Source organism: Malus sylvestris, chromosome 4, assembly GCF_916048215.2.
Source record: "Malus sylvestris chromosome 4, drMalSylv7.2, whole genome shotgun sequence".
NCBI classification, from domain to species: domain Eukaryota; kingdom Viridiplantae; phylum Streptophyta; class Magnoliopsida; order Rosales; family Rosaceae; genus Malus; species Malus sylvestris.
Genome location: NC_062263.1, coordinates 30449382 through 30466172, shown reverse-complemented (window position 1 = coordinate 30466172; position 16791 = coordinate 30449382). Strand labels below are relative to the sequence as shown.

General features: G+C 35.1%; 2 protein-coding genes across 6 annotated transcripts; both read left to right on the top strand.

The window, feature by feature from the left end:
• The first annotated feature begins 1272 nt into the window (after window positions 1-1272).
• On the top strand, window positions 1273-4024 carry LOC126617784 (general transcription and DNA repair factor IIH subunit TFB2-like). 3 transcript variants are annotated; one of them, XM_050285836.1, is made up of 6 exons: window positions 1273-2519; window positions 2625-2755; window positions 2971-3080; window positions 3340-3423; window positions 3549-3632; window positions 3818-3856. In XM_050285836.1, the coding sequence occupies exons 2-6, from the start codon at window positions 2662-2664 to the stop codon at window positions 3839-3841; spliced, it is 396 nt and encodes a 131-aa protein (XP_050141793.1). In that variant the 5' UTR covers window positions 1273-2519; window positions 2625-2661; the 3' UTR covers window positions 3842-3856. The 3 variants fall into 3 exon arrangements, with proteins under 3 accessions (XP_050141793.1, XP_050141794.1, XP_050141795.1); XM_050285837.1 differs by lacking the exon at window positions 3818-3856 and having other exon boundaries at window positions 1277-2519; window positions 3549-3656; XM_050285838.1 differs by lacking the exons at window positions 3549-3632; window positions 3818-3856 and adding an exon at window positions 3913-4024 and having other exon boundaries at window positions 1550-2519.
• Window positions 4025-4096: 72 nt separating this feature from the next.
• LOC126620015 (uncharacterized) lies at window positions 4097-13675 on the top strand. Of its 3 annotated transcripts, none has more exons than XM_050288471.1 (11): window positions 4097-4162; window positions 5072-5161; window positions 6753-6867; window positions 7961-8019; window positions 8224-8309; window positions 8433-8495; window positions 8883-8983; window positions 9129-9243; window positions 10618-10779; window positions 10974-11109; window positions 13273-13675. In XM_050288471.1, the coding sequence occupies exons 1-7, from the start codon at window positions 4112-4114 to the stop codon at window positions 8893-8895; spliced, it is 477 nt and encodes a 158-aa protein (XP_050144428.1). In that variant the 5' UTR covers window positions 4097-4111; the 3' UTR covers window positions 8896-8983; window positions 9129-9243; window positions 10618-10779; window positions 10974-11109; window positions 13273-13675. The 3 variants fall into 3 exon arrangements, with proteins under 3 accessions (XP_050144428.1, XP_050144430.1, XP_050144429.1); XM_050288473.1 differs by lacking the exon at window positions 10618-10779 and adding an exon at window positions 10148-10248; XM_050288472.1 differs by lacking the exon at window positions 13273-13675 and adding an exon at window positions 10148-10248 and having other exon boundaries at window positions 10974-11282.
• The last annotated feature ends 3116 nt before the right edge of the window (window positions 13676-16791 follow it).

Genomic DNA, 16791 nt, shown 5'->3' with positions numbered 1-16791 from the left:
CTTGCTTGCACGACTTGAATTGTCGCATGACAGATGGGCTAGTGTCTGGTCAAATTGGTTTAGGACACGGCAATGAACTTAATTAATCTTGGATAATATTTTTAAATATCTTTCTTTTATTTTTCTTTTTATTTGCTAACTACTTTATTTTTTAACAAATTTGCTAACTACTTAGACCATCTCTAACATTCGGACTAAAAGCCAAATTTTTTTGTCCGAAAAATTTAGCATTTAGCCCAGAAATAGTTTTTCTGCTCAAACTATTCTGACCTAAAAATTTAGCCCGGGATTATTAAAAGAATGAACTTAGACTAATTTTTTTTCTTAAATTAACTTCTTTTTTTTTTAAAAATTATGTAGACTATCGTAAATTAATTTTATGAACATTTTAATCTAAAAATATTTAAATTTCGAAAAATATTGAAAAATCATGAATTCGAAACCATAGGTCCAAGAATCAGGGTGCATGTTCAAGAAAAACACAAGTCCCGTATTCGTTAATGTCTATATGTTTTTTTACTAAATTATTTCATTTCTTAAAACTAATTAAGCCTTTAAAGATTATTTTATCACTCGTGCGCCCTCCATTACTTTGTATAAGTTGTTTTTACAGTGGCCTTCGTGTTTGTTACTTGCATAAATAGCTCGACAAAGACAATTAATCTCCTAGTCTAGTCATCACTCATCAACACGCACTTGCGTTTATTTCCTTCATTCCCAAATTCTTAAATTTTGTGTTTACGTTTTAAAAATTGACTTTACACTCTACGTACTTATTATCTGATGAGTAATGATAAATAGTAGGCCTGACAATTCCTGACACGATCCGATAATCCGACACGACACGACACGAAATTAACAGGTGTTCGGGTCGACACGATAACGAATCGGGTCGTTATTGGATAACTCGATAAGCACCTGTTAAGATAACGGGTTGGTTCGGGTATACACGTGGGTAACACGAAACACGATAAACAGAATATTAATTTTATAATTTTATAACCCTAAAAAAATAATATAAAAAATATATATATTAGTTTAACAATGTTATACCCCTAAAAACTATAATATATATATATATATATTAAATTAACTATAATACATATATATATATATTAACTATAATAATTATAATAATTATAATAATTATATATACTCGAATAATTATACCCCCAAAATATGATGAAATATGATGGAATATGGATGTGCATTAAGGCGCGACATAAGATGATGTAGTAGGATGAGATGATTATCACATTACTTATTCTAAAGTAGGGGGGAGGGCAGGCGCTATTCACCTTTGTTTTGATTTTGCTTTATTTACAACAATGCCAGCTGAATGTGGCTGGGTTGGGGGGTGATTCTCAAAAATTCAGAGGGTGATTTTGTCTTTTGAGGTCAATTCCTCCCCCCTCGATTTTGCTTTATTTACAACACAACCGTGGGATTTGGGGCTGGGTTGGAACGTAGTTATTAAATGTTAGGAGGGTAATTTTGTCCTGTGCATTTGAGACGGATTGGGGTGGGTTTGGGTTTGCTGTCATTCAGTGAGGGTTTCGGGGATGGGAGGCCATGCCTCCGATAGAGAGAGAGGGAGAGGGATCCTGGCATGGGTGAGTGGAAGGGAGACAGTGAGAGAAAGAGAGAGGGAGGGGTTGGATGATGAACAGAGCCGAGTAAGGTCCCCTCAGTTCATGAATTACTCTGGATCGTCCGTTCCCTTTTGCATGTCGGATCAATGGCTGGATTTCGAAAGCTAAGTTCCATTTTTTATTCCATTCTTTGCTGTTACCATGGATGTGAACTGTTGGGTTAGGTTTTGGGGGTCCCTTTGTTTCGTTTTCTCTCATTTTCTCTCATTTTGGGGATGCATCTCTCTGTTCGGTACATTGTCTTCTGTTTTAAGGTCAGTTTTCTTCTTCTTTTTTGTGGCTTTTTTTTTGGGGGGGGGGGTTTCATTTTTTTGTTGATCTTTCACTCTGTATTTAGATTTTTCGTTCGTGAATGATTAAATGGGTATTGGGTTTTGGTGGTTGAAAATATGTTTTTTTTTCTGCTTTAGCTTCTTGCTCATTTTCCTGGGATTTTTGGTTTTCGCTTCCACAAGGGTAAAGAGAACACTAAAATCTCAGGTTAAATGGGTATTGGGTTTTGGTGGTTTAAAATATGATTTTTTTCTGCTTAAGCTTCTTGCTCATTTTTCTGGGATTTTTGATTTTCGGTTGCAAGGGTAAAGAGAATGCTAAAATCTTAGAAATTGGTATTGGCAATTGTATTAATTCATTTGCATTTTCGTTGGTTTGCAGTATAGGTGCATTGAGACCTAAAAATATTTGCGTGAACTTCATCGTTGAGGATGCCTCTTCTCGAGTCTTCTGCTTCATTCCGTTTCTCTCATCCAAAAAATTAATCGCTGCTTCTCAAACTCTCTCTGTCTCGCACCGCCACACCAGGCGCCGCAACCGCTCAAAGGCTTGGGTCTCCAAAGGCGGCGTTTTGTAAAACCCTCCCCACTCAAGGCAAGTAATTTCATGCCCAATTTGGAATTTAAATCTATTTATTTTTTATATGTATGTATGTATAGAATGTGATTTGATGATGTGTGTTTGCTGATTTTGGTGCAGATACAACTTCGTATTGTTCCCAAGCGATGTATTGAAGATGGGGATGCCAACTTATAGCTTTTCAGTTCAAACATCACATTTGACTTCCATGGCGGAAGAAGGTTTTGATTTCAATGCCTGCATATATAATGGTAAACCTCCCCTGTGAAGTTTTGGTGTTTAATTTCACTCCCCAATTTCTAATTTTGTGGAATATGATTTTACCCAAGTTAATATTTTTATGAAAACTAGAGAAGTTACATTAGTTAAGAAATTGTCTCGATGAATTTGGGAAAGTGTAATTTGGGATTCTGCAAGTCTAACTTTTGATGTTGTTCTGATATTTTGTGTTTTCTTTCCTTCACAGTAGCTATGTTGGTCTCTCCTCACCTCTCCTTTTTGGCGCAGGAGCGTGGATTAGATTCTGCAGATTTGATTTCATTCCTGGTAGAACTTAGTTTTCATGTTAATGGCGAGGTATTAGTTATATGCTCTTTATACATGACTATTCCTTTGCCGTAGCATATGCTTTATTGAATTCCTCCATATATTTTTTTGGCTTATAGTTATTTCCAACTAAAATATGAATAGTGCTGCAGTAAATGTTGCCATAAGAACTTCTCATAGTATTCATTTTTTTATTTCTTTTGTAGAAAAGTGTTTTCTTCCACATGGAAAGTTTCTACCTGGAATTAATCTCTCACCTCTTGATTCTATTCTCTTTTTTGTGTGTCAGGCATATAACATAAATACATTCAATGAGAGGCAAAATAATATAGTCAAGGATCTTGCAGATTTGGGACTGATCAAACTTCAGCAGGTTATACTTTTGTGATTTATTCTTGGTATAACATGCACTAAATTGGTAATAATTTCCCAGATGACAGTTTTAACCATTTCCTGACCTCAAGTTTTAAATTTCTATCTTTTTGTGTACTTATCCAGGGAAGGAAAGACAGTTGGTTTATACCTACTAACTTAGCTACTAATCTTTTAGTTAGCTTGACAGACTCATCATCGAGGAAACAAGTTAGTTATTTGTACTCATTCTAATCGTTTATTCCACAACTAATTCCTAATCATCAAGAAAACTGATCTCCCCTTTTAGGTACAATTACATGTTTTAGTGGAAACAAACTTCAGGCTCTATGCCTACTCAACATCTAAACTACATTGTGAAATTTTGTATTTTCCTAGCTGCTCTCCCCTTTTAGGTACAATTGCATGTTTTAGTTTGATTTTAGGGAGCTCTTGCAATGGAATCTTCCCCTTTTGCAATATATTGAACATAAGACCTACACCTACGCAGGGGCGGATCGACGTTGGGACAAAGTTGGTCAGTTGACCACATGGACGCTGGAAAGTTGGCTAGGGAGAGCACCCAAATTGTTTCCCGCATCTTGGTTAAGGTCTGTACTGAATCTTGCTGCTTTGGAACATTTCTTTTAATTGTAAATAAGAAGTTTGTTAAATGTTTATGAGTGTTGTATTGATGTGCAGGCAAGGCAATGCTGTCTCCTGATTTCAGCCTTTGTCTCTGCTTAATTCCAGAAAGAGTGGTATAGTTCTCTCATTTGCTTTCCCCTCTAAGTTTAGTACATACTCGGTTACAATTTCTTTATTTTCTTTCACATGGGTGATCGGGGTTTCAAATAGGTTGTGCATTCTGTGTGTGCGAGCCAGAATTGTAGTATGGTTTTCAAGTTGCATGTTTATTAATATCTCATTAGTTTCTGTTTCTCTCTTTTATCATCTCCACGAATTTCGTTATCAAAATTTGAGATATTTTTGGATGTGAATGTTATTCAACGTTGGCCAACGAAGGTTATTCAGCTAATTCCGTCTATTGTGTACTCTAATTCTTTATTAGCAAATGGATGAGCAGTTTAAGACACTAATTGTTTTATCTCACTACTTGGAATTATGTTTGTCTCTGTATCCAAACATTTGGCATGTTGTTAGTTTAGGTCAGAGGAACTCATAGCCACACACCTTACCAGGAACAATTTTCATTTTAAGGAAAATTAATAGAAAGGGCTCCAAAACTTTGCATTTTAATAAAAAAACCATCTAATAACTTTATTTAATGACAAGGACAATAAGAAAAAAACATAAAATATAAACATGTGTGCTCAACGCGCGTTAAGTTTCATAAACAGTGTAGTACTGTTCCTCTGTCATCTTTTTTGCTGAGGATTTCTTTTGAACCTTGCGGAATCAAAAAGACAACTTGAGAGCCCAAGTTTGAATTTTTTGCTATTTAGTAGTGAATTTGTAGCACAATAGAAATATGTGGAATGATATTTTTGGCTTTCAATTCTAATTGGCAATATGCTGCGCATTTAATTTCAGGTTGCATTATTTTTGTTATTATGTATATTCTTGATTCATGATTGTAGATGAAGATGGTTGATATTGATACACACTATCTGTCTGTTTTTGGTTTTCCGTTTATTTAATTTGGATAGGGTTTTGGAAAATTATCTTTGGTTGCGGCATTGGCGGCTCAGTTGGCTGCAAGTGTAGTCCAGGCAGGCACAAAAGAGATCACTACTAAGGTATTTTTCTATCCATTCTTAAATTTGTTAGATGCTAGACGATTGCTTTGCTACTGGTGTTAGCATTTACAAAACATATTGAGGAAGTATTCTGAATTTGGACACATTATGCTAATGGTAATCTCATCATGCTTAATTACCATTCTTTCTTCATGTCATTATTTTCAACGCATTACCATATTAGATAGGTGGTGTTAGCACAGAATCCCATGTGTATGTTAGGTTGTACCATTAATATCATGATCTGAACATGAGGGATTAGCACAGTAATCATACTAAGTAATCATGTTATGCATGACATCAAGGCCTGTACTATTAACTTCCAATGGTTGACGAATTTGGAATTTGTTCATCGAATTGGGTTTTCTGGAGTTTTTAAGTTCTTGGATCTATTCGAGATTTTAAATGGGATTTTCCTTTATTACACTATAATTTTGTGCGTAGGAGACCATCTGAAGCCGCTTGAATTTTTTTGCGCAGGAACTTTTTAATAGAGCTTTAAGCTCTTCTTATTCTGTTTCAATTGTTAGCTTCTGTTTAGTGTGCTGTTAGTTTTGTTGTTAGGTTGCTGGCATTGTTTGTTAATTATTATTAACAAGTTTTTGTTGTGTGATTTGAATTTGAACGAAATTAGTAAACACAACAGAGAAAAGTTTAGCGCAAAGTTTTGTCCTGTGTTTTCAGCCATTGATCTATAGTAGGACAGTTAGAGTCTCCAGTTTTGTAGATTCTTTTAGATTTTGATTCTTGAATTTCAGTTTCTTCATGACCGACAATTTGAGGTTCAGTTATACTTACAAATGTAATCGACCTTACAAGAATGCTTATAAAAAACTATGTATGTTATAAAATAAAAATAATCACAGAAATTTTGCTCCCCTAATTGGTCATTAGGTTGTTGTTTTTCTTTAACATCTGAAGAACATTATATCAAAGACATCTAAACTTTTAAATGTGTCATAATTGATCATCAGATTAAATCTAAGTGCCATAGTTGAAAAATCTTGGGATTCAAAGCTATGGCGCCAACAGTACCACCACACCCAAATATATGAATAGAAATATAGTCACTATAGGCTAACTAAAGAACCCAGGCTTGAACATAAACCAGGGCATAAGACACTTACCAAACTTTTCAAATGACTCAATTGTTCACTTAGCTTGATAACTACTTCCTACAATTTATAAATCACATCATTAGATGCAATAAAAAATACATGAAAGTGAAATGCACTTAATTTGATTTGCACTTTGTTTTCTTATACGTCCTACTGTTACGGGATTAAATTTAACAGACATCCATACTAACAGCTTCTGTTTTCAAAATTTGTGGAAACCAGTTGTGATATGTTGAAGGAAAGTTCAGAAAAGAAAACACCTCTACATACCGAATATTATGTCTAACTTTAGCATACTTGAAGCCGGTATGCTATGCCATCAACTGCTTCTAATTTTGTAAACAGTTAATACTATCTTAAAATTGAAATTATGAATCCTTATAATTGAAATGCCAATGATTCAAAGCTCATGATTGAATTATTATAGTTCTGTAAGATTTATTGAATACTTTTTTTCAAACTTTTTCTCGCAGCGGAATCACTGCCACCAACAGCTATGGCTGCGCAGTTCGTCGTTGTCCAGTATTCCTCCGAAATTCCACTATCTCTCTTTACTCTCTCCGACTCAGTGCGTCTCTATTTTTCCATGTACACCCATATCTATATCCCAAACGACTCTTTATATGTATCTATTTGTTAGATAAGGATTTTGCCTTTTGGGTTCAATTTTATCTGCTGTCTGCATTTGATTTGATGTCTTCTCAGTCCTTATTTTTTTTATCCAGCAATGGAGCTTGCATTATCGCTTGAGAAATTGGCAAATGAAAGCTGCTTCACTTGCACAGTGTAAAACATTCATTGTTATTGTATGATGTCTTCTTAATATAAGATGATTAGGTGTAGGTGATTATATTTTGTACCAGTAACATCGATTGGTTCGTGTTGTGAATTAACAATTATGTGATTGTGAGACAATTGTACAAAGATAAAGTATTGGATTGTTGTTTGGTGTGGGTGCAAATTGTGCCGGAGAAATTATTTTGCTTAGTGATTTGGAGCATCATTTTTTAAAAACATATGGTCAAGTCAGAGAAAAATGTTAGTTATGTGCTTATATACTGTAAAGATGCTTGGGCTGGTAAATATATTTCCACATATTGTATTGGTAGCCACAAACAGTTGTGTTTTAACCGGCAGTGTGATGCCATTTTTATCCCAACAGATTCTGGAAGTGATCTCTGTTTCTGTTATCAAATGTTGTGTAGTTTCCTATTTTTTTTTTCTTCTTTTGGCTGGAAAGTAATGGAGAGGATAAAATTTGAAAGACACAGTTGGCGTGTTTACCTGCTATTGATTAATTCTTGGCTACCTTTACCATCTTTTGAAAGCTGTGGATGGGCTGAATGATAACATGTTAACAGTAGTTTTAAACCAATATGATCTTACCCCATTTCGAAAGCAAATTAAAGAAATAATGATGGGCATGCATGTTAAAAATATTATGAATTTAAAAAGGTGAAACCCAACTCACAACTACTACCTGTTTAGTTTAACACAACTTTCCTATGCTTGGTTGTTGAGAAAATGTTGGGAAACAGAGGAACTTAATTTGAGTGCTATTGTTTGGATGGATGCTTATTTTGACGAGCTTATTAAGTCTTGGATAATTTATGAATTTAAGATCTTCAACTTTAGTATTTAAGAAATAATACGTGTTATTTTTTATTTTTTTTTTGTGCAGCGGTTAAAGAAGAGTGCGAGGAAACTTTAGAAAAGATTAAGGAAGGTGAATTGATCATGGTATTTAAGTTTTAACAATTCAATTTCTTAAAATTGGGTAAATGCTGGCATTTAATAGTACTTTGAAGATGGATTTTTGACAGAGTTTTGACTCTCCATGCGCATTTTTTTATTTAGTCTTTAGCAAGCCATCATATATGATAAATAAAATAATTGGGTTTTAGTAAATATTGATTTTATAAAATTCTGTGTTTAAATTTCTAGGTTCTGATGAATTCTCATTTAGAGTTGGTGACCACCAATCAACTCACCATCAACTTTAGATCAAGATTGAACTATGCCTTAAATGTGTAAGTCATGTTTTTCATTCTATTTTGTTGATTTTTTCATCACAATTTGTTAAAAAGTTGGGATATCAGTTAATTTTTAGTCTTGGATTTTAACTTTTTATTTGTATTTCTGGAAGATTGCAGAAAACTTGCATTAAGATTCAACTCTTCGATTCAAAGGACCTTAGAATTGAAGGCTGAATTATTGTAAGTCTGTCTTCTGTCACAGGTTTACCCATATTTTTATTTCCAATCATTTCTTGACACTATATTAGTAATCCCAATTATTATAGGGAATTAACATATTAAGATCTATTTAGACAGTGGACTCTGTGTTGTCTCAAGGTGATTTATGCTTATTTCTCCATTTGTTACGGATGAGTGGATGCCTATGATTAAGTGAAAGTGAAATCTAAGAGTTTTTAATTTAAATGCACTCATTTAGCACTCACATTTATCTGATTGAGTAGATGAAAAAAAAGGGAAACATGGATTATGTATGCACCTTCATTTTGTTTTCTTATACGTCCTACTGTTAAAAGATTAAATTTAACAGACATCCATACTAACAGCTTCGGTTTTCAAAATTTGTAGAAACCAGCTGTGATCTGTTGCAGGAAAGATTCAGAAAGGAAAACATCTCTACATACTGAAGATTATGTCTACTTTAGCATACTTGAAGCCTTTTGAAGCCGGTATGCTATGCCATCAGCTGCTTCTAATTTTGTAAACAGTTAATACTATCTTAAAATTGAAATGCCAATGATTCGAAGCTCATGACTGAATTATTATATGTCTGCAAGATTTATTGAATACTTTTTTTCAAACTGTCTCTCGCAGCGGAATCACCGCCACCAACAGCTATGGCTGCGCAGTTTGTCGTCGTCCAGTATTCCTCCGAAATTCCACCATCTCTCTTTACTCTCTCTGACTCATTGCATCCCTATTCTTCCAGGTACACCCATATCTTTATCCCAAACTACTCTTTATATGTATCTATTAGTTATGTGCTTATATACTGTAAGGATGCTTGGGCTGGTATATATATTTCCACATATTGTATGGGTAGCCACAAGCATTTGTGTTTTATCCGGCAGTGTGATGCCATTTTTATCCAAACAGGAACAGGTTCTGGAAGTGATCTCTGTTTCTGTTATCAAATGTGTGTAGTTTCCTATTTTTTTTCTTCTTTTGGCTGGAAGTAATGGAGAAGATAAAATTTGAAAGACAGTTGTGGTAATCCTTGAGATAAAAGTAGATGATCCAAGGATTAAAACATATATTTCAAGGAATTAATGTTGGATGCAAAGAACAATGTTACAGTTTCACTATCATATATCCAAATATCGTAAGTTTGGGACTTAACGTAAGCTATAGTTAGCAAGACCACTTACAAGTTATAAATGTTTTTTTATTTTTTTTTGCCCTGGGGGGGGGGGGGTGGGGAAGCAATTGAAAAACTTGATATCACCTTTGCATTTGTATGTTATCAATGTAAAGATTATTCTTTTGATCAGTTAGATGTCACAGTTTTTATAATCAATGCTTTTGGTTAACTATAAATCCACACACCATTTTCATAAGATTTGTTTTTCTGCCAACATATTAATTTTGCTCAATGATTGAATATTTTTTATAGAAATGATGTAATGGGTTAATCTAAAATTCTGAACTGAACTCTTACATGACTGCTACTGCACATGCTCCTTTTTTTGGTTGTTGGGTTTTATTTTTATTTCATTTTTTGGTAAATGCAATTGTTGGTTTTGCAAAGAACTGACTTTTGTCTTATTTATAGTTCTCTATGCATGTAGTTTCACCTTTTTTATCTCGACTATCTGGTTGGCTTTATTTATCAGGCCCAGGGTAGTGATTCTGGATGCTGACATGATTAACCACCGGTTGGTGTTCCTTGGGAACTTGGTGCGGAGAAATGCAAGCATGTTGCAGCGTATTATGGGTATATTACTACAACTTTTTTTTTCCCCTTTCTGTAAATGATACTAGATTTTAACCGAGACCAGATTGTATTAATCAAACAAAAGCATTGTTACAAGATTCTTTTCCATAAAAAAAAGACTAGGTATCCATACTGTATGGTTATTTTCTTTATAGTATAAACCTGTTGAATCAACCATTGAATTGGTTTTGGAGTTTTCGTTTGATCAGAGAGATAGAGTGTTTTTTTGGGTGAAAGTTTTAATCAGTGAGACTTGGCAGAAAATGGAAGAATTTTCCTTTTCTATGATCTAAGAATCAGACCCTATGCATTCTTACTGTTTAATGCTGAGAGTTTCTATTTTGTTATATTATAATGGAACCAATGTAGGTTTACTTCGACTACATGAGGAGCTTCGGAGTTGAATTTCATGAGTTTTTTTAGGAAGGAATAAAATCAGAAATTGAAGTTGGAGTAGGTCCCTGTGGAGAGCTACGGTATCCTTATCCTGAACGGCATGGTTGGAAATATCCTGGTATTGGTGAATTCCAGGTACCTTAATAAATGGTGATCCCTCCTTTCATTAGTGGCATGCATAATAGGTAGGGACTGACGGTTATTTCTAAATGTTAAGTTAATAGCCCTTCATTCATCTGTGGTTATGACCTTAAGCCTATAGCTCATTTGATTTTTTACTTCTATCTGAACTTTGAAGTAGTTCTCTGATTCAACCTGGTTTGGTGCAGTGTTATGACCGATACTTGATGAAGAATCTGACGCAGGCTGCAAAAGCAAGGGGCCACGCCTTCTAGGCCAGAGTACCAGATAGTGCAGGTTCTTATAATTCCCAACCACATGAGACAGGGTTTTTCCGTGACGGAGGTGATTATGATAACTACTATGGCAGTTTCTTTCTTAATTGGTACTCCTGTGTGTTGATTGATCATGGTGATCGGGTATATGAATCCTAGAGCACCATTGCGCTTGGTAGATATAGGATCCTTATTGAATGATACAAAAAAACTCAATCTTTTCTATATATTGGTTACTGGTAATTTGGATTGGGTCTGAGATTTAGAGAATGGCTCGCATCTTTAATTTCTGTTTCCTTCATTATTACTGTTTTCAATATTTTTACTGCTGGGTATTGATGATTTGTAGTCTGTGAGGGCTTCAATCTGTTGGAATTTTGAATGGTTATTGCTTCATTGGAATTTGGGTGGTCCAAATTTTGAATTAGAAGAAAACCCATTTGATTAATATTTTAGGTGGATTGGCTCTGTGTGTTTCGTCTGTTATTTCTTCCCCAGTTGGAAAGTGGAAGCCCCAACTTTGAGCTTAGAGCTTGAATTTCTCAATCATTCGTTTCTCTGCACTCTCATCAGTTCACTCTCTGAGGAACTGGGTACTTATCCAGCTCTAACGAGTAATACTCCATTTAATTGCTTAATTGAGGTTTTTTGTTTCTCTTTTTCGCTCTTTCATCAGTTCATTGGCTTTTTGGTTTCTCTTGATCCTTCTTAATTATCATCTATTAATCTTTCCATTCATAATGAAGCTTAAATGTCAACCTATTTTGAGGTAGCCACGTGAACCATTGCAAGAAACGTGCTGCTGACTCGGGATTTGACATTGCAGGTTTCATTGACTTCCTATCCTGTGCTTGCTTATTTTTTATTATCTGATTTTAAACTTTTAACAGCATAAAGCTTATGAAAATTCGAATGTATTTGACCACGATATAATTTTAGAGGATTTAAAACGTTTTGGTGGATGTAGAAGAATGTTTTAAGTCTAACATATTTTAATGTGGACTATCCTTTTATTTGGGTCAATTTACATTGTCGATCATTGATAATATTAATGTTGCAATCCTTGATTCCCAATGAAAAATGCCTGTTTTGTATCAATCATTATTGGAAGGAAAAGAGAGGCGAGTGAAACATTAGCTGTGTAATAGTTTTACTAAACAAACAGAATTATATCACACATTTTGTATCCTACAACTCATCACAGTAATCATAGTTGGTCAGTTTAATTATTAGCAGCTGATAAGTGTTTGTAAAGAAGTGTAGCCATGGGAATTTAAACAAATTCAAATTTATAGATTCCAATGGGTCAAGGTTGATGTGGTAAGGAATTTATGGACAGTTGGACACACACACACACACACATATATATATATGTGTGTGTGTGTGTGTGTGTGTGTGTGTGTGTGTGTGTGTGTGTGTGTGTGTGTGTGTGTGTGTGTGTGTGTGTGTGTGTCCACCCTATACGTATTCTTTTGTCAAGCATTTCCAAAGTTCTACTAGCTTAGATACTGGTTGTTTTTCAGAAATCAAACATGCAAAATTTCTATGCATGTTTTAAAATTGGTTGTAGGAAGTACGCTTCTAAGTGGACATTCTGTGTGAATGTTGTTTTGGTCAGATATGCAATAGAAATTTGCGTCATTGGGGAGTCTGGTGTCTGTCAATGTTTAATGGGCTTCTAGCTTTAAAACCCCACAATTAGCAAGTAAGGCGAGGCTTAAATTGTGGTCATGTGGTTGGTTATTGATTTTTTTCTCATGACAATTCCAATGTTTCTTTACGTAGAGCTCATGATTGTATATCATGGGCTTCCAATAATAAAAAATTCTTAACACACAATAAGAGTGCTTCCACTTTGTTAAGGTGTTTTCTTTTCTCAATAGCAATGAACCATTCAGCCTACATTTATTTATTTGAGAAAACTTTAGAATTAGTCTTTGAAATTTTTACTCTAGCATCTCTTCAAGAATAAAAGAACAATTACCAAATTAAAATCCCTATAGACATTGCTTATATCTTCATCTCCGTAAGACCCTAATCCAGAATTCCCAGGGATGCAAAAGATTCCATATCTATTTGGTCATTTTGCTAAATTTCATTAGATTTGGCCCTCAAATTTGAAAAAGCTTTCATCTTGCTGTAAATTTAAGTCTTTTCTCTCTGTGTTGGTCCATCTCCTTATATTTGAAAGTCTCAGAATTGCTATTGGATTTATTGTGTTTGGGAATTTCAGGATTTTGGATTTTGGTCGGTTTAGGTTGCTGCAGATGGGGGCTTTGGATGTAAGGCGGTGGTTGGCAGACACTGAAATGTTGATTACCCTCCTTATGGAAGGAACTTTGTGAACCATCAACCTACTGGAAGGTTTTGCAATGGCAAACTGGACGCTGACATCAATTGTAAGTGGAAAATTTAGCTTCCAAATAAATTGCTTTTTATTTAATGTTGATCTGTGTAGTGTTTTTAGTTAATAGAAATTGACTGGTAATTAACAATATTACCATTTAGATGCCTTCAGTTGTTCTTATTGAAAGTATTAGTTGAATTCTACTATTTACAGCAAACCATATAAACAATGATATGTAATTCTAAGAGGAGAGATTTAATGGCATTACTATGTTTTTAGTTCGATTCAATGATGCAAACTGTTAATTTCCTTTGCAGTTACTTTTATTTCAAGACAATGCACTCTTCTTTCAATCCCGGATTCTTATGAATCCTCGAAATATTATTTTTGCGCAGAATTAGTTTGCCAAATCCACATTACAGTGTTAAAATTGAGAATTGTTAAAATAGTATGATTTACTTGGAATCTGACGGTGCTAAACTGCAGCAAATAAATTTTTCCAGTTGTATTGAATTTTCGAAGGGCTTCCTTTCCACTTTTGATAACTCAGCAGCTGAAAGCAAAGCAGAGAGTTTTTTTATTCAAGAGCAACAATCCAGAACAATTTCCATGGGAAGAGTCATGGATTCCTATTTCTTAGCTCTCACTGCCATTGTCACTGTAACACTCTCTCTCTTCCTCTGAAAGATAAATCTGAATTTTTGAGCCCTGATTTGTTAGTTACACAGTCCTTGGAACGGAATACAAACACAACTCGACAATAGGGTCTTCATGTTGTCCCACATCGGAGGATTATTATAAAATTTATAAACTTTATTAGGGTTTACATTAGGCTTTTCATCTCCAAATAATTCTTTAAATTTGGTTCCCTTATGGCTTAGATATGCATACAATCATCGTTTGGAATTTGGTTTTGACTGCAAATTTGGAATTTGGTGTTTATAGCATTTGATTTTCTCGGATTTTTTACATGTTTTTGTGATGACACGGGGGACGAATTCTAGGATCAAGGTGAAAGGATTTGGAAGAATCAGATATGCCTATTCATTTGCAAGGTGATTGTTTTACAACTTAAAATACCGTGCGAGTTTATTTCACTAACATTGCATTGATTTTTTAATTTGATATTTTTTTTGGTGTGTGAAAATCGAAGAACTTTTAAATGTTTGCAAATTTGGTTGACACTTAAGTGCAATTCATTTTGGTCAAGGCTTTGGTTTGTGGCCAGTTGGAATTCATTTAGCTAAAATAAGATAAATATCTTTTTGAGCGAATCTAGGGTTTTGTTAGGTGTGGGTTCTTTTGGCCTAATTTTTTTTAATTGATTTGGGGTTTTGTTTTGTTTGGTTTGCTAAGATTTGGTTCCCCAAAATTAGTTTTACATGCAATAAGAATACTACGGATCAAATTGTAGGTCCAAACGTGTCTTGAAGTAGATGTATATACCTGATGAATTGCTGAAGCATGATCTGGATGGTAAACCTTCTGTTGATATACCAAGCTGCCCAGTTTTAGTGTTTGTTGATGTAAAAGATGAAAAGCTTGGAGGGATCAATTATTTTTCTTTTTTTGTTGTTGATTGAGGTGGGTTATAGGAATAAGGTGACATTTTAGAGTTGAAATTGTTAGTGTTTTTCGTGATGCTCTTTCCTTCTCTTCTTAGTGAAAAAACATACTAAAATAACAACGCAATGGTGGTGAGAATAAGCGTTCTCAGGTATCTATGGATGTGTGCTATGAATTAGGTGGATGATGTTGAAGCATCAGTCAATAAAAAACAAATAGGATCTCATATATTATACATTAATCCTTCCATTAGTGCTTGAAAGATTAGCTGTTGAAACAAGAACAACACACTTTTTTTGCTTTTTTGTTTAGCTGTTAAAACACGTGTCTGGCCTGCTGGACGTATATTTTGCTATCTTAACTTGAAGGGCAATATAAGTGTTAAATGCATGTTGCTTATGTTTCTCAAGAAACAGAGCATTTTTTGCAACTGTATCTTTTGTAAACAGCTCGGTTGAATGTTTATAAAACCCTAATTGCTCATCTTACAGACACATTTTACTCATCTATCCCTTTTGTTCGTTTATGATTATGTTGAATTTATTTTTTTAGGTTAAATGTCTTATTCATGTGGTTAAGGCTGGTGCATTCAAGTCCCGCAGCAACGCGCGGGCATTTTTGCTAGTGAATACAAATGGTATATGCCTTTTGATTCTTCCCACGTGGAATGCATCAGTAGGAGATTTTGACTCCTTATGCAAGTATGGGTTTGATAAAATAAAGGACATAATTATATCTCCAAGCAAATAGTACAATTCAAATTGATTTGGGATGTGTGGTGTAAGATCCCACATCGCCCAGAGGTGTGGATCATGTAAGTCTCATATGTATATTCACATCTCTACCTAGCACGAGGCATTTTGGGAGCTCATTGGCTTCGGGTTCCGTAGAAACTCTGAAGTCAAGCGAGAATGGCGCGAGAGCAATCCTATGATGGGTGACCTACTGGGAAGTTCTTGCTGAGTTCCCATAAACAAAACTGTGAGGGCGTGGTCGGGGCCCAAAGCAGATAATATCGTGCTACAGTGGAGTCGAGCTCGGGGTGTGGTGGAGCTCGGGCCGGGATCTGACAATTTGGTATCAGAGCCAATCGCTCATTGGCTTCGGGTTTCGTAGGAACTCTGAAGTTAAGCGAGAATGGTGCAAGAGCAATCACAAGATGGGTGACCTACTGGGAAGTTCTCGCGTGAGTTCCCATAAACAAAATCATGAGGGCGTGGTCGGGGCCCAAAGCGGACAATATCGTGCTACAACGAAGTCGAGCCCGGGCCGGGATGTGACATGTGGCGTGTGGACGTGTGGATTGGATCAGTTTGGTTGGCAGATTCAAGTGTGGACGTGTGGACGTGTGGCTTTTATCTTGTTTGAAAAGTCAGCCATCTGGAAGATAGGCTTTAGCCTATGCCACGAATCAGTCTCTCATTCTACGTGTGGATTTGATCAGTTTGGTTGACAGATTCAAGTGTGGACGTGTGGCTTTTATTTTGTTTGAAAAGTCAGCCATATGGAAGATAGGCTTTAGCCTATGCCACATATTAGTCTCTTAATCTACGTGTGGATTGGATCAGTTTGGTTGACAGATTCAAGTGTGGACGTATGGACATGTGGCTTTTATCTTGTTTGAAAAGTCAGCAATCTGGAAGATAGGCTTTAGCCTATGCCACATATCAGCCTCTCATTCTACGTGTGGATTTGATCAATTTGGTTGACAGATTCAAGTGTGGATGTATGACTTTTATTTTGTTTGAAAAGTTAGTCATCTGGAAGATAGAGTTTAGCTTGTGCCACATATAAGTCTCTCATTCTACGTGTGGATTGGATCAGTTTGGTTGATAGATT

Excerpts from the sequence above, each read along its gene's own strand:
- LOC126617784 (XM_050285836.1), top strand. The coding sequence starts at position 2,662 with ATGGGGATGCCAACTTATAGCTTTTCAGTTCAAACATCACATTTGACT. Across the intron at positions 2,756-2,970 it reads CAATGCCTGCATATATAATG|TAGCTATGTTGGTCTCTCCT; the intron begins GTAAACCTCCCC and ends TTTCCTTCACAG. Across the intron at positions 3,633-3,817 it reads ACTCATCATCGAGGAAACAA|GTACAATTGCATGTTTTAGT; the intron begins GTTAGTTATTTG and ends CTCCCCTTTTAG.
- LOC126620015 (XM_050288471.1), top strand. The coding sequence starts at position 4,112 with ATGCTGTCTCCTGATTTCAGCCTTTGTCTCTGCTTAATTCCAGAAAGA. Across the intron at positions 4,163-5,071 it reads GCTTAATTCCAGAAAGAGTG|GGTTTTGGAAAATTATCTTT; the intron begins GTATAGTTCTCT and ends TAATTTGGATAG. Across the intron at positions 8,020-8,223 it reads AGGAAGGTGAATTGATCATG|GTTCTGATGAATTCTCATTT; the intron begins GTATTTAAGTTT and ends TTAAATTTCTAG.